Genomic DNA, 24,059 nt, shown 5'->3' with positions numbered 1-24,059 from the left:
AAACACTGAGGAGATCAGGCACTGCGAGTGTCAGGTTATACCATCACATATCATCTGCAGCAGCATACATTTATTTACAGCCAGCTAAATAAGATGAAGAAATGCAGATTGGTTTGCACGTCCTTTTCAGGCATCTCATATTCCAGCAGCAGTTTAAAATCTTCTTGTCTAATCACAGCATCATAGAAACTGGATTTTAGCCAGGTGTTATTGACATCAGAAGTGAAAAATTTCTTGTGGTCATTAACATTTTAGGACCCATTACTTTAGGCTGAATCAACAGCATGACCTTTTCCTCTCAACATGAGTTCTGTTTGCAATCATCTACTCACTCTTCAAAAGATCAAAGTGCTTGAATGACTGGTAGAAGCGATAATAAGCATCCTACGAAGAGAAAATGAGCAATTTTGGCATTGCAATCTGAGAGTTTGATCCAAAGTAACATTTCCAGTCAGAGATGTGACTGTGCTGCAGCATATTTATCAGACGGACCAACCTGAACACATCACTGTGTGTTTGTGTGGTGTATTGAAATGACAATCAGTGCTGGATATTGACTAAGTACATTTATTTCTACTTTTTACCTTTTACCTACATTTCAGCCGGCTCCCTGAGGCTGGTGCTGTGACAGGAAAAAGAAAGTCATTTTCCCTCAGTGAACAATGTAGTCTCCTAGAAGCTTATAGAAGCTTATTATATCCTCCCAGAAACTGCCAAAACATTGAGATGCAGCTGTAAAACTTGGAGTTCTTCAGACTACCTTTTGTAGTCTGTTCAAACAAAGAGAAACAGTCACGGCTGCCAGTGATGGAGACTGAAACAGAATGTGAAAACGTGTGATTGAAGCAGCCCTCTGTGAAGTGGATTGATAATGTCCGATAATGAGGGAAATTCGAACTAGTGTAAGCAATATTTAATATACAGTACTGTGCTGTATTATAGTATATTCAAATTATACACAGTACAGTAATTTTATTTGTTCAGTAATTTGAAAAGCGTTTGAAAGAGCTTTAATGTCACTGTATTTTTAAATGGTCAGTAAATCACGAAGCTGTTCGTTTCATTACTTTATATTCATGTATTACATTTACAAATGTCAATTAGATGGTTATCTGCATGCAAAATAAAGAAGGGGGGGCAATTTTCTACAGAAAAAGTACTTTAACTTTTGATATTTTAAGTACATTTTGCTATTAATACTTATGTACTTTTACTTAAGTAGGATTTACATTCAGTTTTTCTTGTACTTTTACTTGTACATTGTTGCTTTGCTGCGTCTAGTTAAGCAATCAGTACTTCTTCCACCACTGCTCAGGATATTTAAAACTAGAACAGTGGATTACTTTTTGTAGTTTTTATTAGGACCCTTGAAACATATTGATTATGGTCCCATACATATGTGTGTATATTATCAGCATATACAGTATTGTCTGTTAGGACAGTCTGTCATTTGTAACCTCAATTATCAAGTGTGTATAGTGCTGTTATTTCAATTTTAGAGGTAAATGTCGCTACCAAGCAGCAACCACTAGGGCTGAGAAATGAAGCCAATTTGGAAGTGCCAAAAATGGCAGGTCCTCCAACAGGCACTTGAGGCTGGCTCCAAGAGTGGGACCCCCATGTTAAAATGCCCAATTTTACAGCAAATAAACAAGTTTACAGCCTGGAACAAAAAAACAGTTTTGGTCTCTAAAGCTAATTTCAACATTCATGACAACTCTATGGGGGGTGCATTTTTATGTAAATTGCCCTTTTACATTTTACTAAGGTTTAAAGTTACACATATTAAAGGGTGTGGCTGCTTTGAGTGACAAGCTGTTTTCAAGGCGTCACCTCTGGTTTCAGTCAGACCCACCCCTCGCTCTTTCATAGCTCCACCCTTTCGTCCAAATATGGTCACTTCTGGCTCCAAAAATCCAAGAAGGTGACACGCCCCTACAAACCACAGCCACCACCAGTACAAGACAAACCCACCAACACCACGCTCTTTAAACTCTGCTACAACGTTGTAATTAATACAATAGCAATAACCCACTTTATCCATTCACTTTATTCATTACACGTGAAGACATGATTTACCTTATAAGAAGCAAGATGTACCCCTTACCTTTACCCTTACCCTTAGCTTAACCACCTTTCTTTTAACCTAACACTTCATAGATTTGGATAGGATGCCAGTCGTGTAGGTTTGGTAAGAGACTCGTGGAGGGTGGGTCTCGTCACTGTTCTAGCCACGGTTATACCTACTCATTCAAAACCAATAGGTGACATAACTGTAGCTACGTCCATTATTTTACACAGTGTTTGGTAGCTGCATGTACAGAAACAAGAAACAAGATGTGTGCTATGTTATTATCTGGTGTTAGGTGAGGTGCAGAGTGTTTTGATGCATCCATCTATCGCTCTAAACATAACACAAAGCGATGTGTTCTCTTTACATCTCCTCATGTGAGAACCCACAGTGAATGAGCAGGAATGCTACGTAACTATACCCCTGTTTAGTCATGCATTACATCTGAGAGCTGATGCAGTGCATTGATGAGGTGATGCAGTAATGCAGTGACGGCTGACGAGCTTTTTTTTTTGTAAAGCTGAGTACTGTATTGTATTATGGGACCATTAGCTCCCTGCAGGATGATGAATTATGTTAGTATAATGCAAGTGACAGCAGCGCTGATGGGCTTCTCATTTTATTTACATTCACATTAGCTTCTGCCTCTCTACCTTTTGTAATCTTGGTTCATCTCTATGGTAATCTGTTCTGCAATTACTGGGATGATTTCCTTTAAATCCCTCTGCACCCTCCACTTTTGTTAGTGTTTCTTCATGTGTCAAATCTCTTATGCTCTCACTCTTTGTTCTCCTTTGTGTCTCTGTGTCCCCGCCATACAGAGATCTGTCTGCTCACCAAGGGCAGACGAACTGCAAGCGTGCGTGCAGACACCTACTGTCGACTCTTCTCCCTCTCTGTTGATCATTTCAATGAGGTGCTAGAAGAGTACCCCATGATGCGACGCGCATTCGAAACTGTCGCCATCGACCGATTGGACCGCATCGGTAAGACCTGCCTACATCTAATCCCTGTCCTGTCTGATTGGTCGAATCTCTTGCCTGTCATCGTGCCTTGTTGTCTTGTCTCTATCAGTATTCGTTTGCCTTCTTTCTTCATAAAAGCATTGTGTCTGCCATCTTGTGCTGCATGACCTGTATGCTATTGTTTTTTTTTTATTTTGTTGATGTTTTTTTTTCCCCGTCTCTTTCTTTGTCTTAAATAACATTAAAGAAAATTTGTTGTAACCAGCATTAATCCTTCTAAAGAACCAAAGTAGCGTTTTGTGGTTGGATTAACTGGAAGGCAGTGCATGTCGCTGTCCGGGAGGGAGTCAGTTCGCCCCCTCGTTGGTTTGGTGTTGACCCCCCCACTGGATGTCAGCGAGTGGATGGAAGCTAACCTCACATGCATGTGTGTCTGGCCCTCTTTCCACTCATCTGCACTCCTGGGTATGAGCAGCACCCCACCCCATATCAGAGTCCTCAAAAATCAACCAGACCCTTTTAAAAGAAACAAGCCAGGTGACATCAGGGAGTTGTTTCAGGCACTAGCCATCCAGTCCAGCCAACAGGCAGGACGCTGTAGAGTTTCATTCAGCTTCCCATCAACAACGTTTCCTTACTCTCACAGTCTGATTTAAAAACCAACCTGGCCATGACAGATTATAGCAGAAATAGAGTGATAATGGTTCAGACACATGTATATTTGTTAGAGTTAAAAAAGGGGCACATGTATATAATGCAAACAGGGCAATAATTGGTTGCATTGACCCTTAAATTGCACATTCTCCCACTCCTTATCTTTAAATGTGTTCAGTCTGCTCTAATACTTTGATTGGAACTGAGACACTGATAAATTAAACATGTAGAATATGATAATATGAAAGTGATGTATAAAAGGATCTTTTTTATAACTGACTTTGTCTTGGCTTATGTTTTGCTGCAGTAAAAATATGTATCTTTCTGAAATGATAATTTTCTGCTTTTATTACCTTTTATGTATGAATAACTTGACAATAATAATTCAGCACATTTCATGAACATCTCAGTGTCACATTCAAGCAGTAAGATGAATGTAGAGAGTAAAGTTAAAGTGTATCATGAGGAATATTTTCAGTATGTGTTGACATCTGAGACATTACTGAGGGTCTGGTCCCTGACCCCTTTGTTTAAAAAAATAAAATGACGATTCGTCAGGACTTGAAAAAGGCAGGTTTAGATTTAAAACGCTCTGTAATGTATGAACACGTGTGGATAGCACAAGTTCAGTTCTCATAGCACATTTCTGTTTTCTCTGGAGCTCAGATACTGTACGCTGTCAGTAAGGCGGCATTCAAGGAATATTCTGACAATAGTTTGACTAGTGTATTTCGACTTGTGACACCTAGCGAACACAAAACTTTATTTTTAAATTGCAGGTGAATGCTCTCCAAGTAAATGAATATTTGCTCCTAAGGCGACAGGTTATTGGTGGTGAATACGATAAAACATTTCATGCAGTCCTGCTGTTTTATAGATGGCTCCTTCCTCTTTTGTCAAACAGAAAAAAGGACAAATCAGTAATGAATTTTATTTCTTATATAGGTAAAAGTAGAATTTGTTAAACTAACCATTTTGGAAATGATTCATGATTCATATTATTAGCTCATCATGATCAATGATAAGACAAAGAACAAACTTTTATCCCTGCCAATAACACTAGAGGCCCAAATGTTTGGTGATTTGTTTCCTTATCATATTAACCAGGAAACAGTATCACCCGAATTACAAAATTAAAGTTTAATTTGCATAATGACAGTGTGCCAATGTTGTCTCATATCAGTGGTTAAAGCTTGCAGTCTGTATCTACTTCTCTATCTGTTATTGTTGTTTTTCTTTGTCATGGCTTTGTATTTGTGTATTTTTTTGCCTGACACAGGCACGTCAGTATTGAATTTGCTTTGCAACCCGAGTGTTGACTCAACATTGAAATACTGTAGTGTCAGGCAAGTCAAATAGATAGACAATAGATTTGGAACAAGACCGCTCAGAACCAATGAGAATCCAACAACAGATGTGTGTCACTGTTGAGACAACCTTTTCTCCTCAGAGTTACGCTCATATGTCAACTGTTTTTAGGGGGAAACTCAATGGTGGCTGAATGACTGGATTTATATCAAAATACCTCACAAAACATGTTTGCAAAGTGTTCACACTGAAATTCATGCCAATCACATCTGCAAATGTTAAAGGGACAGTTCACCCCAAAATCAAAAATACGTATTTTTCCTCTTACCTGTAGTGCTGTTTATCAGTGTAGATTATTTTGGTGTTAGTTGCTGAGTATAGGCAATATCTGCCTTAGATATGACTGCCTAATCTCAAATTTAATGGAACTAGATGGCACTCGGCTTGAGGGGTACAGAGTACAAAAAAAATCACATTTGAAAACACTTAACAGAAATGTATCTTTCCAGAACTCATGACCTGGTTACTCAAGATAATTCACAGACCTTGTTGTGAGCGGTTTCTTTTTTTCTACTGAACTACACCCACCAACCGCATCACTACACTGAAGGAAACCTGCATCTACTGATGGACAAGAGGCTCATACTCATGACAGCGCTAGATGTAAACATTAATGGCTTCCTCTTTGGCTGAGCTGTAATGTTAGCTAGCTCAGTGGTGCTAGGTAAGAGTCCTTCTGCACAGTGATATGGTTGCCGAATGTAGTGCGGTAGAAAGAAAATAGTTCCTACATGAAACTGCTCACAACAAGGTCTGTGGATTATCTTGAGTAACCTGGTCATGATTTCTGGAAAGAGACATTGCTGTTGAGTTTTTCAAATGTATTTTTTTAGCACTTTGAGCACCACAAGCCAAGTGCCATCTAGTTCCATTATATTGTAGAGAAGACAGACATCTCTATGGCCAACATCTCCAACACTCAATAACTCACACCAAAACAATCTAGACTGATAAATAGCACTACAGGTAAGCAGGCGGCACAGTGGTACAGTGGTTAGCATTGTTGCCTCACAGCAAGAGAGTCCCTGTTTTGAACCCAGGGTGGGGTTTGCATGTTCTCCCCATGTCAGCGTGGGTTTTCTCCAGGTACTCCGGCCTTCTCACACAGTCCAAAGACATGCCGGCTAGGTTAATTGGTGACTCTAAGGGTGCTTTCACACCTGCCCTGTTTGGTTTGGTTCAATTGAACTCAAGTTCGTTTGCGCAGGTGTGAACACAGCAGTCGCATTGGGGTGCACACCAAAACAACCGTACTGAGACCTTCTTGAAGAGGTGGTCTTGATCCATCCAATGCGCTGAATGTGCATTTTTCTGGTTGGAGCAAAGCCTTGTTTTCAAACTGTATGGTTTGCCTAAAATGAACAATGCAAGCAATATAGTCCACGATGACCAGTGCTAAAATCAGTCCGTGTAGTTGTCCCTCCATTGTGCCATTAGAAAGTGTCACATTTATCTTGCAAGTGTACTCTTCTTCAATGTTTTGTTTACTTCCTGGATTTTTACCGCATGGAAATCCTGACCAATCAAATGCAGCTTTCTCGTGCAAGGCATTTTATCTGGTCCGCTTGTAAATGCTGCCGTGAGAACACGAACCAACTTTATGTAATTATGTAACTTTGTAACAAAATTAGTCCCTGATTCGGACCAAAGCAAGACAACTCTAGGTCTGAAAGCACCCTAAATTGGCCGTAGGTGTGAATGTGAGTGGGAATGGTTGTCTGTCTCTATGTGTCAGCCCTGTGATAGTCTGGTGACCTGTCCAGGGTGTACCCTGCCCCTCGCCCAATGACAGCTGGGATAGGCTCCAGCCCCACCCCCCACAACTCCCAACGGGATAAGCAGTTACGAAAAATGGATAAATGAATGAATTAACTATTAAGAGGAAAGATATGTATTTTGATTTTGAGTGTTTATCCAACATGCATTGCATTAATGTGTGGATTTGGCAAATAAAACTACTTGGGAGAATTTAGGGGAAGGACGTGATCATGTTTAAATTTTACAAATGACAGCAGTGATTTCTAGTTTAATATGGGACATAAACCTCCATCTCCAGCTTTGTGCTTTCATCCACCTGTGAATCAACACCCACACTTTCCCCTGTGCTACACGAATGTCCTCTAAATTTTTCCATTACAGCTGAATTCTAATAACTAATTGTGAAGTCGCTGCATATGAGCGTAATTCACAGGAGACAAGGTTGCATTTTTTGAACTAGCATAAAATAAAATAAAAAAGCTTTTTCTGCCCTGTAGTGAAGTCCCTTCACAAACACTGAATGCCGTTTGGCCTCAACAGTCCAAATCTACATTTGCCCTTTTTATGAGAGCTACCAGCTGAGTTAGCTTTTCACCAAATGTGATAAAAACGAAAGCTGCCCACTCTGACTGACACTTCTCAGAGTGATTTAGATTCGATCCATCCTTTCAGACTAACCATGAAGGGGGTTTTGTCTCATACGAGGGAAGATACTTTGTCATGATCCGTGCTGGTTGTATCGTTTCTATATATGAACTGCATTTGGTTACATGCTTGTCTTGCTCTAAAAAGGAAAGAAGAAAAGTAACCATGCTTTGAAACCAATAACGTGTTGCACATTTGACATTATCTTTTATCTATCTAAAAATTATTTGACCAGGAGTCCGTCTTGAGACGAGCACATCTCGTTTTCAAGAGTGTCCTGGCCGACGAGTAGGCATCAGGTAAACACTTTATTCCAATTCCAATATTCGAACAGGGACAAATTGACCTATAGAGGCTTGCTAAATGGATCCGGTCTCAAATTCATCCTCCAAGAGTCTGACCTCTTGTTGGAGGTTACATTAACTGTTTAATTCCTGCATCAGTGACACATAAATCAAGTCACCCACACCAGTCCTGCAGATGTTTTGATGGACACATTCAAAATGTCAACAACTAAGACAATCAAAGAAACAAAAGATTTCTCATTCAATGTTACATGCCCATTTTATTTTGTAAGAGATTTTCGCAGAGTAATTAACTGGATTATAAGCACATGCCGAGCTCTATTGGTGTGACATTTTTTATTTAATCTTTGAACCCTTTGTTCAAAGTGAACTCACAAACAAAACCATGTCTGCAGATTAGTAAAAATTTTACTAATGCAATGCCACACACACTTTTTGTTACATGCAGAAATCTCATTTCATTATTTATTCATGTTTTCACCAATGGAAAAAAAAAGTTTGTTTCTGATTGTCTGGCTTGAAATATGAATTCTGTCTTTTGTGTAAAAAAAAAAAAAATTGGGATTTTAGGCTTTTCCAACACTAATCAAAGGAAAGTGTCAAACTGTATGTAGACACAGAGCTGCAGTGATGTCATGCTGACGACATGTGGAGGGCAGAAGTTAAGAATCATTTTCTCACACACACTTATCCTCTCTAAAATACGTTCTTAAAATATCCCTCAACAAGAAGACACTGGAGAAAAAAACATTTCCTGCAGTGACTCATAAACAAAAAACAACTAATTATTGAAAATTGTTGAAATTATTGATGAAATTGCATCAAGTCAGAATGAAAAATGTGTCTCTGTAAAGCCTTGAATGCATCTCGAAATTTGTGTATTTTACTTTTTAACAAAACACAGCCTTCATTATTTATATGATGTTTGTGAACATTATGATGTTTGTGTTTTGCTTGTTTGTTTCTTTATTTGTTTGTTTGGTGTGTTAGTTGGCTTTTAGACTGTTTTATAACATGTTTTGTTCAGATGTCAGGTATGGGTTAATTACTGTACTTTTATTATTTTCGAATCATATTGTTTTTATATTAAATTAATCTCACTGGTTCTATTTGTGCCAGGAAAAAGAAATTACTAACACAGTACTGTAATAGTAATATATTGGCGATTTGACCCATAGCTGATCAATTTTTTTTTTTCAACTTCACAAGTTATGTATGTAAGAAAAGAAACATTTCTTTACTCATAAGTGGTGTTTACATTTTGTTTATGTATTTGTATGTTGTTGTTGTTGTTTTTTTCACTTCGATTTTAAGGGATAATATTTTCTTTTTACAATCTTCTGATAATGTTTTTAAAGTCAGAAAAGCAGTCCAAGATATTTTGAGCAGAGTTTTAAGTATGGAGGACGAAAAATGACTTGGGTATCAATAAATAATTAAATAAATAAATAGTAAAAACAGCAATAAATAAATAAATGTATAAAATAAGTAAATAAATAAATGTGAAAATAAATAGATAAATGTTTAAATAAATGCTGAAATAAATACAGAAATAAATAGATGCATAAATAAATCAAATTTGTTGATTAAACAGGACATCAATTCACCATTTTTGTGCAAATATATTTATTTATTTATGTATTTCTGTATCTGTATGTTAATGAGGTAGAAGGTCCTTACCGCTGCATTTATTTATTTATTTATTTATTATGCTTTTATTTATTTATTCCTGTATTTATTTATCAATACGTTTATTTATTTTTTGATACTATTCATTTTTCGTCCTCCATATTAAAGTGTCTGTTTATTATGGGTTCTGTCTGTAGAGATATCAACTTAAAAAGAAACCCAACTTTTTATGGTCAGAGCAGTCCCATGTTTCTATCATAAATGTGTGTATTAAGGCACAAATCAAACTCACATGTCACCGATAGTGTGAGTGTTTACAGAGATGTAGCTCAAGTGTTTCCAAGCTGGCAGTTTGTGAGTACTGAAAATTGAATGCCTAAAAGTTTACCCTGAGTTTGACTTGTTACAGTATGTATATAATATATATTATAGCCATTCAGATAAGTTTTTTTTTCTCTGTAGCCATAATGTGGAATAGAAAATAGCAGCTTTCCAGGAGAGGATGTGAAGTGCAATAATTTTGCTTTTAAAAATAACTTAAATGTAAGTGTATATATAGCTCTAAAGGTCTGTGAAATGATTTGATAAGTGTCTATTTGTCTTTTGCACGCCCTTAACTGACAGAGAAGAAAAAGAGGATAAAATGTCAAAGAGAGATTAGAGGAGGAGAGAAACAAGAAGAGGCCAGGAGGGCTGCAGGAACAGCAAATCCTAAGAAAACCCCTGTGTCTTACTACCAGCAAGCGTTCAGATCCTCACAGGCTATATTTGGAGGAATAATGAATATGTGTTGTCCTTCCAATCTACAGAGTTTGACCCTGTCACCTTTAAAAATGCTATCAAAGAAGCCCTGTAAGTTAACAGTAGTCTGATAGTATGTACGTGGTGCTAGTTCTAGCTGTCAGCCCGCCCCTGTAGCGACTGTTGCAGTCAAAATGGCTGCAAAACATAACATCAATCCCGTCTTATAGCTGAATGCACAGCTTGTTGGCAGCCTTGAGAAGAGAAAGCCGCCCAGAAAATGCTGCTCAACTGTACACTCAGTGCAGAAATCTCCCACCCTCAAGGACGGGGCTTAATGATTGATTGACTGTGGCTAAAGCCTTCAGCCCACTAAAAGTCAACTCTGTCTTCTTTACCGACAAGTAACGCTTCACAGCCTGTCGATACACAAGGTCAACAGTAATTACAGGAAACACATCCTCTAAATAAATTTGGACGCAGTCATTCAAAGTAAATATGTTAAATACATTAAATTCTTTTTTATTAATAGTGTCAAATGTGGCGATTCTTTCTACAAAAGACCAGTTTCAAGACATCTATCATGTTTTTAGTACCACTTAGCATTTTACCACAGTTTTGCTCCCTAACTCCCAAAGCCACAAAAGTGGTCGGTGTTTAAAGAAGCCATCTGTCAAGCTTTTATTATCACGGTTCATGACTTGTGACAGGCTGGGAAAGATTTGCAGGCCTGTGGGCTCAAAATGCCCTTTAAAGAGCTGAAAGAAAGCACTTTTAAAACCTTTTTTTCCCCTGTATCAAATAAAAATGTGTTATTATTTAATTTTGCTGACAAATTCACTCTAAACTATAACAAATAAGTGTAATTTGAACAACGATCTTGAGAGAGTTCCATGCATATTTCAAAGATAACAGCATTCTGTGGTAAGATGAGTTTAGTTTTCCATTAAGGTATTTAATGAATAAGGATATTTACAATCTGTACCCTCTGTGGTAGTGTGTTAGGAATAGATCTTTGTCTCTTTCTTTACTTGTTTTTATTGTCACCTCGTTCATAAATTGAATACCTCTAATTGTCCTTGTGATGTGTCTTAGCAGAGCTGTTACTGTGATTTAACTAGTCTGTGGCTTTAAATTTATTCTTAGAGTCTAGACTTTTTTGTCATTTCTTCGACAAAAGCTGTCCAGTAACGTGACGTGTGGGTACAATTCATCAGTATTCTTCTGTGTCTCATCGTCCACATCAGCACCTTCACAGTCTACGCTACCACGTCACACTTTCAGTAATCTTTGTCTCCTTATGTGTCCTTCACTCCTTCCAAACTGTGTATTTCCCATAGTCATTACCATTCAGTGTCTTTTACACTTTATATTCAATATGAGAAACATGAGTGGACGTGAAAAGATGCAGCTTGTAAGAGTTGAAATTAGTTGAGTGAAATTAGAGGAATCGAGAGGATGAATCTTCTCTGTTGAAAATGTGGTGACAGAAAAAAAAAGCTCAAGTTTTGCTGCTGAAATGTGCAAGCTGCATCTTTATAATTACTGTCCTGAATCCTGCCCTTTTCCTGTGGTTCAGGGCAACCAAAGTTTGCCATGGCTGTATGTGCTCACCTCTCCTGACTGCACCCCAACAGGGAAGAAGAACTCTTTGCTGCTGCAGAAGTTCCAGAAGGATCTGAACGCCGGCGTTTTCAACACGCAGGAGAACGAGATATTGAAGCAGATTATCCGTCAGGACAGGGAGATGGTGATGATGGTGGACCGCAAGCAGTCAGTCACCGGGATGAACTCAACACCAATGTCAGGAAACTCCATCATTAACTCGCCAGCCCAGCCTCCCTTCCCCACTGCCTTCAGCACCAATCAGCTCCAGCAGTCCTCTGTCCCCATGACCTACAGTGCTTCAGCTATTGCCAATGCCTCTGCTGCCCGCATGCTGCCAGCCGCTGCCGCTGCCGCTGTTGCAGCGCAGGGGGTTTACCCTCCTCCCAGTCTTTCCCACGGCAACCTGAATTCATCCTCAATCAACCCACAGCAGCAAGGAGCCATCATGTCGCCCTGCTCCTTCACGGCTGCTATGTGTAGTCCGCCCGTTCAGACCCCTCTGGCTAGCCGGAGCTTCCAGTACGGCTCGCGTACAGCCTCCCAGCTGTCGCTTATCCAGCAGCCCATGGCTCAACCATCTCTACCCACGCAGCAGCAGCTCGCCCAGCAGCCTGCTGCAACAACTGCAGCCACAGCCTCTGCAGCGCAGCAGCAGCAGCCGTCACCTCAGCAGCAGCAGCAGCAGGTCCCTTCGCCTCAGCGGGGAGAAGTCCACAAGAGCACACAGGCCCTGCAGTCGGGCAGCTTGAGTCGAGATGTCAGACATTTATCGGCCTCCCAACCATCACTGCCACATGACACATCTCTGGGGCCCAGAGTGCACCCAGCCTCAGGAGACTCTCTGGCCTCCATCGTGCCACCAACGGCGGCAGGGATCCAGGGAATGAATCTGCAGAGCGGCATCCGCACCACAGTGCCCCAGCGTGTCAACTTATTCCGGCAGATGTCGTCAGGAGCCTTGCCCCCGGTGCGCTCGGCTGCGGCGGCAGCAGCAGCGGCAGCAGCGGTGGCGGCAGCATCATCGTCCTCAACCCAGCACAGGGAATCCCCCGGATCTAGGAGAGATTCTGTCCTGAGCAGTACAGAGACTGAGCAAGACAAAATGCGTTTTGCATCAAATTTATGATCCCATTTTTCCCTTTTCATTTTTTAAACTTAAATATGTTTCAATTCATTTTTAAAAACGGAGATACAACAAAAGAGATAAAGATGAGGAACTTCAGCATTTTTGTTTCTCTCCAGTTTTCTTCTAAAATAACCTCATAGAAACCCTGTACATACAAGCCCTTGTATTATATTTTAGACACATTGTCTCCCTAAACTTAAGAATGTATATTATACAGATACATCTCTCTTTTCTTTGACGCCATATATATATATACATATATGTATATATATATACTGCTGTGTGTATGGGTGTGTGAGAGTGTGTGCATGTGACCGCGTGTGTAAAATCCAACTAGAATATTTGGCGATGGCAATTTAAAAAGCTGTAGTATAAACATGAGTCTTCCTTTCTGAGAAATATAAAGAATTATATACAATGTATGAAGTTTTTTTAATTTATTTTCTTTTTGCTTTTTTTTTTTTTTTAAACTGGAATGCATTGTGGATTCTGACAATGACATATATTTCTTTTCTTTTTTTTGTACCATTAAGAAAGAGAAAAATCGTCTTCTCCTATTAAGCAGCTTTAGGCACCACTGTGGAATTATACATGCAAGTAACTCTGACAAATAATCTCAAAAAGCACACACTCATGAATGAATCTCACACCAGTTTCCTGAACCCTTCATTTCAGAAACCAACACAGATACTGTAACTAAGTGTTATGTTGCTCTCTGCAACACAAATACAGTATGCTGAGCCACTATATCCCCACAGCGGCTCACATACGAACCATGACAGTGTTATGGGTCCAAAGGGAATAGATAATAGAAATGCTGCTTTCTTTGTTTTCTTTTTTTCGAGGAGAATGGAGTGTGGAGCAAGATATGGATGGATGCTATTGTTTTCTATTTCTGATTTCAGATGGCTGAGATGTTACGTAATGTTGCTTAAAAATTCTGTGTATATTTATAATATTTATAAACTAAAGATTATCACCATTATGCAATAGACTGTGACATAAAGATTACCTATATGTGTGCTGTAAATAGTTTTGTAGATCTAGTATTTACAGATACTGTGTGGTGCATTCTCTATCATAACAATGTCTTACTTCTATCAGGAACCTGGATATCATCTATACGCGAAAAAGGTTTAGTGACAAAATACATATGTTTCATAAGAGATGAACAAACCTTAATGCAATAGCTAGCACTACTTGATGCTGAGAAATGCCCGATCGGAGGACATTGAAGAATCCCTCTCTCTCTGTATACTATTCCTAGCCCCAGTGTAGGTTTTGATTTTACATCAAGTGAACATATACAATATTTATCAACGATAGTCATCTTGATTTCAAAGTCATCCTATTGGAAGTGTCTTCTCTAATCGCCTCATTTCCAAAAACTGCTGAGGATCATTTTGGGAATGATTCTTTTCTTCACAGTCAAACTGATTAATTCAGTCCCTCCAGGATTTTGTGGCGTTTTTTGGGATTTGTGGTCTAAAATGCCTAATTACAGGGCAGCTTTTCAAAAAAAAAAAAAAAAAAAAAAAAAAAGGCGATGCATTTCTGATGTTTTCAGTCTTTTTGTTGGGAAATTTCTGATGCAAGTGAAAATTACTCATATATTAGGAATCTATCTGCCGTACCCCTTAAACTTTTGTGAGCTGCTGTCTTCTTGCTCTCTCTGACATCTTAGCACGAGCTAACACAGCGCCAACCGCTAATATAAAAAAATATAAAATGGTCCAAAAAATCTCAATCTCAATGTCTTGACCCATTAATAACCATTGGATAACAACGGTGATGCTAACAGTTAGCCCTGTCACTGTGTGTGTGTGCTCCAGGCATGGAGCTCACACTCCTGCAGCAGCAGTCTCATGATAAACAGAAAGTGAGAGACATAGTAATGCTGTGCTCACACTACAAGCGACAACTATATTTAGTCAAAAAAATACCTGTGCGTTTCATCAGTGTTTGAGCCCCATTTTAACGTTAAATTTCACCGCTAGCTCTCTTTGAATCGCTGTCCCCTGTTCCTGTTAGCATCAGCTAACTAAACTATTTAACACAGCACCACAGCTAGAGACAAACCATATGACTGCATCATTGGTGTGCTGATTAAAGTTTAGGCCAGCTCAGATTCAATTTCTAGCACGTCCACAGTGACAAATGTCGGGTGTCAGTTTGTGGCTTCATGTCGGCTTCCATTGAAAATGACCTGTAACCTGTATCGCCTGTAGTGTGAACACAGCATAACAGAGGGGCAAGGAGGGGCGGAGCAAATCAATACACTGCGTACAGCTCTACAATGAAATGAGATTTTACCCATTTTAAATTATTAGTTATTAAGTTGCAGTGAATGGACACAATTTCAAGGTTGCACAGGAGTCATTCATTTTTTTAGATGGCAACATCCTGGAGGGGCTGATCATTTTATGAAATATATCATTCGAGGGCGTTAATGAGACCCACATTTTTTTATTCATCACACCTTTTTTTCAGCTGCTTCTTGAATAAAACTGTACTGTACGCTGTCATATCACACTAACTGTAGTTGAAGAGCCTGGCACGACACTATCAGCTCATACACTTTAGGTTAAAGACGTCACTCAAATGTGCAGAGAGGTACATTTTCAGCAAGAGGTGTTTTTGTGCTGCTGCAAGTCAGATAAAGAATTGCTGGTTTGCATTAAGGTTTCTGTCTCATGTAAATCCATTCTGTGGGCTTAGGTACTCTAAACTGACCTGGACTGATGTTGAGGCAGGGAAGCAAGGTCAAGCCAGAATATTGTGACTCTGTCCAAAAGGATAAGAGCTATTTTGAATATTTTAATCTTACAGTAATAAAAGTATTTCATGACTCGACTAAAATAAGCCAGCCATTACGGCTTACAGGTCATCTCCCTGCACATACAGTAGATGTGTGCACGAGGCCTTCCTGCAGTCTTCGCACAGCGAGTCAAACGTGACAAAGTACTCTGCTGCCAGTCGTGCAGAATGTCCGTAGAGAGTCATAGTTTTCATGGCGCCGAACATCCCATCAGTTCAAAGTGACTAAGCCCTCTGAGATGCCGTTTTAAAAAGATTACAAGTCCTCGCTACAGATTGTGTCGATAGTGTACCAATACAGTCAACCCACCAAATGTCATGAAAGCATGCACTGTCACAAATACTTAAAAAGATACTATCTCAAAAATGTTGACGTTAAATGTAATGTTAGATTATGTTTTGTTCATTGTCTGTCTGCCTAGACGTTTTATCTGTGTGTGAACAGAAGCATTGACTTTTTCACATGGACATTCTTAAGTATTTGTGCCTAAACTATAGCCATGTTCCATCCTTTGTTATGAGTGTGAGCTCGGTGCGTTCGGGGGAGGGGGGGGGGCNGGGGGGGGGGGGGGGGGGGGGCACTTCTGCACACAACTGCGCATTCATTCTTACTATATTCTATGTGTTCTATGTCTCAGTGTTTTTAGACAGGAAAGGAGTACGCGACGATGGCCAAATGTCTCAAGTTTATCCAATTGGTATCTTTACTTACAATGTGAACTTCTAGAGGCAGGTTTTTTCTAACATTCTCGGTCAAGCTATATAGAATATTTATTGAGGTCATGTACAGTTTAAAAAAAAAAAAAAAAAAAGGAAAAAGTGCAATCTTTAGCAGTAATATCACGCTCAATGAGACATTGTGTAAAATTGGAGCACCTTTATACCTTTCTTTGTAGCTAGCCACTAATGTTTGGGTTGAATATTGATGTGTGGAAGGAAACTGGCCAAAGCGAAACATTCATTGTCTTTGTTTTAAATTGCACTTTCTGATTTACTAATAAAAAGAAGAAGGTACAGATTCTTGCAGCTAGGTTATAGATGTTGAAGAAGTTAGTAAGGGAGCGACATCCCCGTGAATTTGTGCTGCCCTGATCCTGTATGAGGTTCTAAATGAGAGGGGGGGGTGTTCTATTTGCAACGAAGAGCGCTTAATCGTGAATATGCCATAGTGTATAGGAACTAGTACACAGTCAAGATGGATAGCAGCAGCACTGTTGCTTTGTGCTGTTTTTGATACTTGCCTTTGGAGGGAGAGCTTCCCAACTATGTGCTTTTTTCACTATCACAACTAACATACTGGAATGGGCATTAATGGTGATGTACAACACAAACTAATGAGCTTACATATTAGCAGTATAGAGACTCTCAACAAACCAGCACATATATTTGTATATTTCTTTTTGTTTGTTGTTTTGTTGGTTTGAGGAAAAACAGAAGAGATGCAAAAAGGAACTGAGAATAATAATGCCCAGAGAGGACAAACCAAATACTTATTTGGTTTTGACGACCGCAGGTTTCATATGTTTACTGATGATGTGCGCAGTGGAGAGCGAGAGGGGCAGGAGCTACGGCGAGCTGCTGGGTCCTCTTAGAGCCCACTCACATGGTCATTGTTCAGCTCATTTCTGTAATCCAAGGCTTAGAGGAAAAAGAACTGTCAGTTGGTTACTTGATACAGACGCAAGAAAGGTAAATGTAAACTTTCTTACAACAATATGCAGACAAACAGTGTTTGTCAAAAAATCTTTTTGATTTTTTTTTTGTTTATTTTGTTTGTAAATAATAAACCTTTAAAATATAGAAAATAAAAGACATATTGTCATTTAAAAACGAGTGTGTGTCGTTCTATTGTCAGCATCAACACAGTGTGTCGTGCAGAGGTGTGGACCTGAGTCACGTGACTTGGACTTGGGTCACAAATTTGATGACTTTAGACTCAACTTGACAAAATAAAAAAAGACTTGCAACTGGACTCGGACTTTACCGTCAAAAACTCGTGACTTCACTTTGACTACAGCCTTTTGATCTGAAAATACTTGATACATTCCCCAAAGCCTAAAAGGTTGAGCCTGATCTCACTCCAAAGTCATCAAAATCCGGCACTTGGGCACTGACTTGCAACATCAGAAACCAATGAAAACAGGTGTCCTTTAACGTTGGCATGATACATGGCCGGTTCCTGTTATATTTCAACGGCACCCAGCAGTGTCAGGGGGAAACGTGGCGGGACAAGGACGAATGTTAAGGCGGCGAAAGTCCGAGTGAGGCGGTTGGGCCCGACAAACACTGACTTTCACCCGAGAGAGCGGTGTTCACGTCCCATAAGATTCTAAAGCCAGACCCTGTTCGTTTTTCCGAACCCTAACCACATGCTTTTATTGCCTAAACCCAACCATGAGCGTTGGTTGTTGTAGGAAAAAAAACCTAAAATTTGTGTTGTTGTACTGATGTAGTGCGTTTATTTTGAAAGAGACTGCATGTAAACGGTAAATTTCCTGAGACAATGCAAGTTACAGGCAGAACTTGACACAGCGTCCCAGAACGTCAGTAACCAACGCACCCAGCGTACCTTTCATGTCGTATCTAGACGTGGAAAGTCCATGACAAAAATGTCAATATGTGACGAGGTCGGAGTGAGAATGTGTTGAAAGTTTATAAAGTATAATTTATTCATTTTTTTTAAGTGTACCACGAATCAGTTAATTTATTTAATAATTTTTATTGTTTTTTTTATCACAACCAAGACACCAAAACAACCACGGAACATTTGCTCTCTAAACCCATAACCCCAAACCCACCAAGAATCTGTTTATTTCACCTCATTATCTGAATCAACTAACATTAACGCCATTAATTCCCAGCAAGTCGACACTTAATTTCCCAGATCCATGTTATTTGAACCAGTCAAGCTACAGGGGTGAACTATGTTGAAATAACATTACCTTACTGAGCACCAGTTGGAGAACACGATACCAACAATAATTTTGTTCATGTACAAAATCCATGCGGTTTTCAACAAAAAAGAAATTGCAGTATGCTAAACATGAGGGTCGAAAATTACAGAGACGCTACAACTTCTATCTTCTTTTGTCTTTTGAAGTTACACAAAGAAGGCGGTAAGAAGTTGAGGCAAATATTAACATAATTAAAGAGGTAATGTGGGTGCTATGAGCTAATTGTGCTGTGTGTCACAAATGGGCAGAGTCAGCACTACTTTTTCATGATAAAGTTCAGTTGCACTTGTTTTAACAAATAACTACAAATTTTAAAAAAGCACTCATGATTTCTGTAAGATTAAAGTGGCATTTTGGTGAAGGGTGCATTGTGACTTGTTCAGGACTTGAAACTCAAATTTTAGGACTTGGGACTTGAGTGCAATGACTTAAAACTTACTTGTGACTTGCAAAACAATGACCAGGTCCCACCCTGGTTTGTTGTATGAAGACAGCCACTTTTACTAATTTACGGTTTGATTGAGGGAGAAAATGGAGAAATGATTTCAGAGATGCAGCAGTGATAGAGAGGGTCATAGAGTATTCAGGAATAGTGTCTGTCAGCAGTTACAGGCGAGGTGAAAAATCGCTCCATAGGGCCACCAGGGATTTCCATTCATTACCCTCAATCCAGTTATCAGTCATAAAGTCGTCATACAAAAGACAGACTTCTCTGCATGACTATGTACTGATAGATGGGAGCAGTTACTAACTGAACCTTGATATAATAAAGTGACATAGATTTTTGATTGCATTTCAGGAGAGCTGTAAAGATTAGCTGTTTAATTGATTTTTTTTATTGACATAAAATTAACCTGCAACTATTTTGAGTTTATACACTCAAGTATCCCAGCAGCTTACATATCTGGATTTGATAGCTTTCTTTGTCATACAAGTTAGTGAACTGAACATCTTTGCGTTTCCTGCTGTTGGTGAGACAAAACAAGTCATCTGAAGATGTCACCTCGAATTAAAATGAGCATTTTTCACTACTATCTGACATTTAATCGACAAAACGATCAGTTGATTATTCTAAACGATCATCAGATTAATCATTCATTAGAAATACTTGTTATTTGCAGCCCTAATGTGCAACACTGTAACATTTACAGATATTTGTCATCAAAACAAATATCACACATAACACTTTTTATGAAATTTCATGAATGAGTATTTCACACACGGCTATCTGTCTCTTCACTCCCAATTTCAAACTGAGCACAGCTCAAATTGCAGTGGTGGTTTGCGGTTACCTTTTGAAAGCCGCGCTCACAGGGGTTACACCAGGGTGACGCATGCTTCAGTTGATCTGTGGCTCCGTTATCAGAGACACACTGCCCTCCATTAGGCATTTATGCTTCATTAAATGTGAGTAATTGTACTCAGGGGGAGATGAATTTTTTAGCATGTGTTCATGTGACTTAAGAAGACAACCAAAGTTTGTTTACAAAAGCTATCATCACAGGAGCATCGTTACCTGAGAGATCACCTTTACAGTAATGTAATATTAATAAATATTGAGAATATATTGATATCCATGTCATTATAGAAAAATACTTATACTGTTACACTGCGATATACTGTTTATAGACTGAAACAAAGTAAGTATGTGAAGCATCTTTAGTCTTAGAGCTGCTTATAGCTGAGAGTGATCAAATTTCATATGGTCTTAAAACTAACCTTAAAGGTCTTTGTTATACAAAGATCATTTGTATAACAGCTGCTTCCCCTTTGTTACAGCGAATTTGTTTATGCATGCCTCTGGTGGACGAAGAGTACAAAAACAGGAGAAAATTCTTGATGAATTGGAGTATAAAAAGGGGTCCACATTTAACAACAGCAAAACTATATCAAATCATCTGTTTACAAACTCTCACACAAGTCAGGCAGTGTCATTTAAGTCACATTTACCAAGGTGCATGCTCAGTACTCCCCACACCCTAACCCATTCTGACAGGGAAATTAATGGAAAGTGAAACTCAGCTATGCTCTCTTCAAAGCCAGACTCCATTGACAAAAACAGTAATTTTGCCTCATCGAACATGGGAGCTGTTGGTCTGCTGCCTCGATTGGAGGTTTGTTTGTGTTATTGTGTGACTTTGGTGTTTTAAAGAGTTGGTTCAGATTGACCAAAGTCACACAATGACACAAACTGACTACTTATCAAAGCAGCAGTAGACCAGCAGCTCCTGAGTTTAGCACAGAAAGATTTACCGTTTTTGTCAATGGAGTCTGGCTTTGAAGAGAGCCCTGATAAATTTCACTTCCCGTTAACTTTCCCATCAGAAAGGGCTGTTTGTTTAGAAAGTACTGAGCAAATAACACAATAATAATAACACAAACAAACTGATCGAGGCAGCAGTAAACCAGCAGCTCCTGTGTTCAGTGAGGTAAAATTACTGATTTTGTCAATGGAGTCTTGCTTTGAAGAGAGCATAGATAAGTTTCACTTTTAGTTCAGTTCCCTGTTGGAAAGTTCTGAGCATATGACTGGTTAAATGAGACTTGGATTATACTGCATGAGTTGTGTGAGAGTTTGTAAACAGGTGTTTTTATATAATTTTGCTTTTGTTTAATGCGGCCACCGATTACTTCATCAAGAATAGTCTCTGTTTTTGGATTCTTTGTCCACCGAAGGCATGCAAGTTTTCCTCACAATTTCAGAGTAACACAGGGTGAGTAATTGACATACAAAGGGTCATTTCTTCTTTTAACTCAAGGTCGACTTACTAGCTTTTTAAATGAGCATAACTTTCAACCAAATTTTCATGATCTTCTTCAGTAAGAGTTTCCTCAGTTGTCATCACAGACTGAAGCTTGAAACTTACGTCTCATACTACGTGATGGGTGCTTGTCTATCTAAATCTGTCAAAGATGATGTGACTGTCTGACAGGATGTGGTTGAAAGCGCTGGAAAAAAAAGATGTGTGGACTTTTCTAAATCTGCGTTACCGTTCTGCGAGTTACAGTGCTCAGCAGGAACAAAGCACATCCATTCATCTTCCATTCAGCTGGTAAAACTGCTCAACTTGTGTTTAATTATAGAGATAGCTCGCCCTAATGGGGTGAATGAATGGACTGATTAGCGTGCTTGCACACTGGTAATGGAACCACAGCCAACATTATTACCCCCTATAAAAAAACAACCTGATTCAGAGTCATAGTGCAGTTCTAGCAGAATTTGTTTTTGTGGCATGGGTGTGATGTTTTAATATCTACCAAATATCTATTTACTGTCATGTGAAATTCTATTCATAATTTCCCCTCTGTTATTTCTGTGTCTATCATTCTAATTTGTGAACACTGACAACAGCACAGTAATAAAACTGTTTATTTGCACCCAGTTTGGTGCAGTTTGACTACATGACTGCATTCATCCTTGTGCCTGGGATGGGTGGGCTTCTTATTCTGAGATAAAGGAGGTAGAGAGGTTGATGCTTAGGGCACCAAAATGTCCAGGACCGCCACAAAGTGTAAGCTGCCGAAGTCAACTGGAGGGGAGGAGAGATGAGCCAACCAGGGTGAGTGACGTCCATAACTTTATTGTATTATTAAAAGCAGAACAAGTTATTATCTAGTTGCTGGTTGTTACCTTGGATAACATAAAAACTGCCAACTGTCAACACAACAAAGACAACAACTTTCACTTGTATAATATTTTAACTACAGTACAGTCTTTGTTCATTGTGCCATCCTGAGTCAGTTCATGGATTGTCCAGGTTATTTCAGGGGAACTGTGATGTCTCACCAGGTCGTCATGAATGCATTAGTGGGCCTAACTCCCAGGGTGCACCTGTCAACATAATTAAAACAAAAAGTCTCTCATCCCTACATCCCTTCATCTGTCACTCCCTTTCATACGTTACTTAGCTGACCTCTCTTACAGGCTTGCATGTATACGGTGAGGATTAGTCAGGGTTATCCTTTGAAATAAGACTAAAATAGGGTTACAGGCTTAGGCTTGACCCTCACTGATCCAGCCGTGACTCAAGGTTGACAAATGTGCAAATGTGTTTGCGAGAAGGCATAGTATTTGTAGAAAATATGCAAAGCCCCTCAGAAAGATAATAATGGATGATTTTTTTTGTTGTTGTTTTTGTAATTTCCAGCTTTTCCTCCCATAAATTCAAATAATGAGTCAAACAGATGACACACTTCTGTAATACTGAAGATGAACCCTTTATTTGAAGTAAAAAAAAGCTGCTTAATGTCCAAGGGTTAGGGGTTAGTTAGGTGTCACTAGTGCCATTCAACTCTGCAATAGATTAACCAGGATTAGTACGGGATGGGTCAAAAGGTCGAGAGTAAATTTAGTGTTGGGTTTTAGTTATTTTTGCTGGCAAAACACACCTTAGCAAAATCCAGCTAGTCCATGAAGATTTCTAAGGAGGATTAGGGGTATGCATACATAAAGAGGTTAGGAACAACAACAAGTTTGCTTTCGGTTTAAACACATTTCTCCTTTCGAAACAGTAACACTCAGGCCAAAACTTTACTTTGTGCTTTATGCCTGTGCCATTCGTTGATACTTAACATAGTTATAGTGTGTGCCCAAAAAAGGCAAGTAAGCATGAGTCAAAGCATGACTTGTATTAATTTTTCCCAAGATTATTTTACTTAAGCTAACAAACCCTGCTGCACTCTGCAGCTGCACTTTTTACCCAAGGCATTATTTTCTCATTGTGTCATTGTTTGTCCGTTCATCCGTATAACCGCACATCCCATCCTTGTGAACATGATATCTCAAGAATGCCTCAAGGGGATTTCTTCAAATTTGGCACAAATGTCCACCCAATGATGAGCGATGAGGTCAAGGTCAGTGTGACCTGGCATCTGTCTCACTCTCTTGAGCATGATATCTCAAGGACACCTTAAGGTAATTTCTTTAAATTTGACAAAAACATCCACTTGGACTGAAGAATAAACCGATTAGAATTTTGTGGTCGAGGTCAGTTTGACCTCACAAAACGTGTTTTTGGCCATACCTCAAGAATTCATATGCTAATTATGATAAAACTGTACATAAATGTCTAATAGGATAAAATAATGAAGTGATGACATTTTATATCCAAAAGGTCAAAGGTCAGCTTCACTGTGACATCATAATGTTCTGCATAAAACACTTTTCTGACCATCATTCAACTTAATAACTCAGAAACAGGAGGGAAGATATTTGGTCAGATACTGAATTGGTGACTCTAATCTTGGGTACTGACCTTGAAACTGTGCTGATTGTAAAGATCTGTGTGTGAAGCATCCATGTTTGTTTGTTTTTTGAGATGCTGTGTTAAAAATACTGTTTAAAAATGAGAGAGATAGATTATCTGAGAAAGTTTTCTTCATTCATCTTATTGCATGCATTACTCATTTCCATGTGCC

General features: G+C 39.1%; 1 protein-coding gene across 1 annotated transcript in view; it reads left to right on the top strand.

The window, feature by feature from the left end:
- LOC126395915 (potassium/sodium hyperpolarization-activated cyclic nucleotide-gated channel 1) overlaps nucleotides 1-16,238 on the top strand; it is a 94,233-nt gene extending 77,995 nt beyond the window's left edge. The window contains exons 7-8 of the mRNA XM_050053712.1: nucleotides 2,893-3,057; nucleotides 11,774-16,238. Coding sequence (XP_049909669.1) covers nucleotides 2,893-3,057; nucleotides 11,774-12,870 — 1,262 coding nt within the window. The 3' untranslated portion in view covers nucleotides 12,871-16,238. The remainder of the gene's footprint in view (nucleotides 1-2,892; nucleotides 3,058-11,773) is intronic.
- The last annotated feature ends 7,821 nt before the right edge of the window (nucleotides 16,239-24,059 follow it).

This window comes from Epinephelus moara, chromosome 9, assembly GCF_006386435.1.
Source record: "Epinephelus moara isolate mb chromosome 9, YSFRI_EMoa_1.0, whole genome shotgun sequence".
NCBI classification, from domain to species: Eukaryota; Metazoa; Chordata; class Actinopteri; order Perciformes; family Serranidae; genus Epinephelus; species Epinephelus moara.
This window is presented reverse-complemented; position numbering and strand designations above follow the sequence as displayed.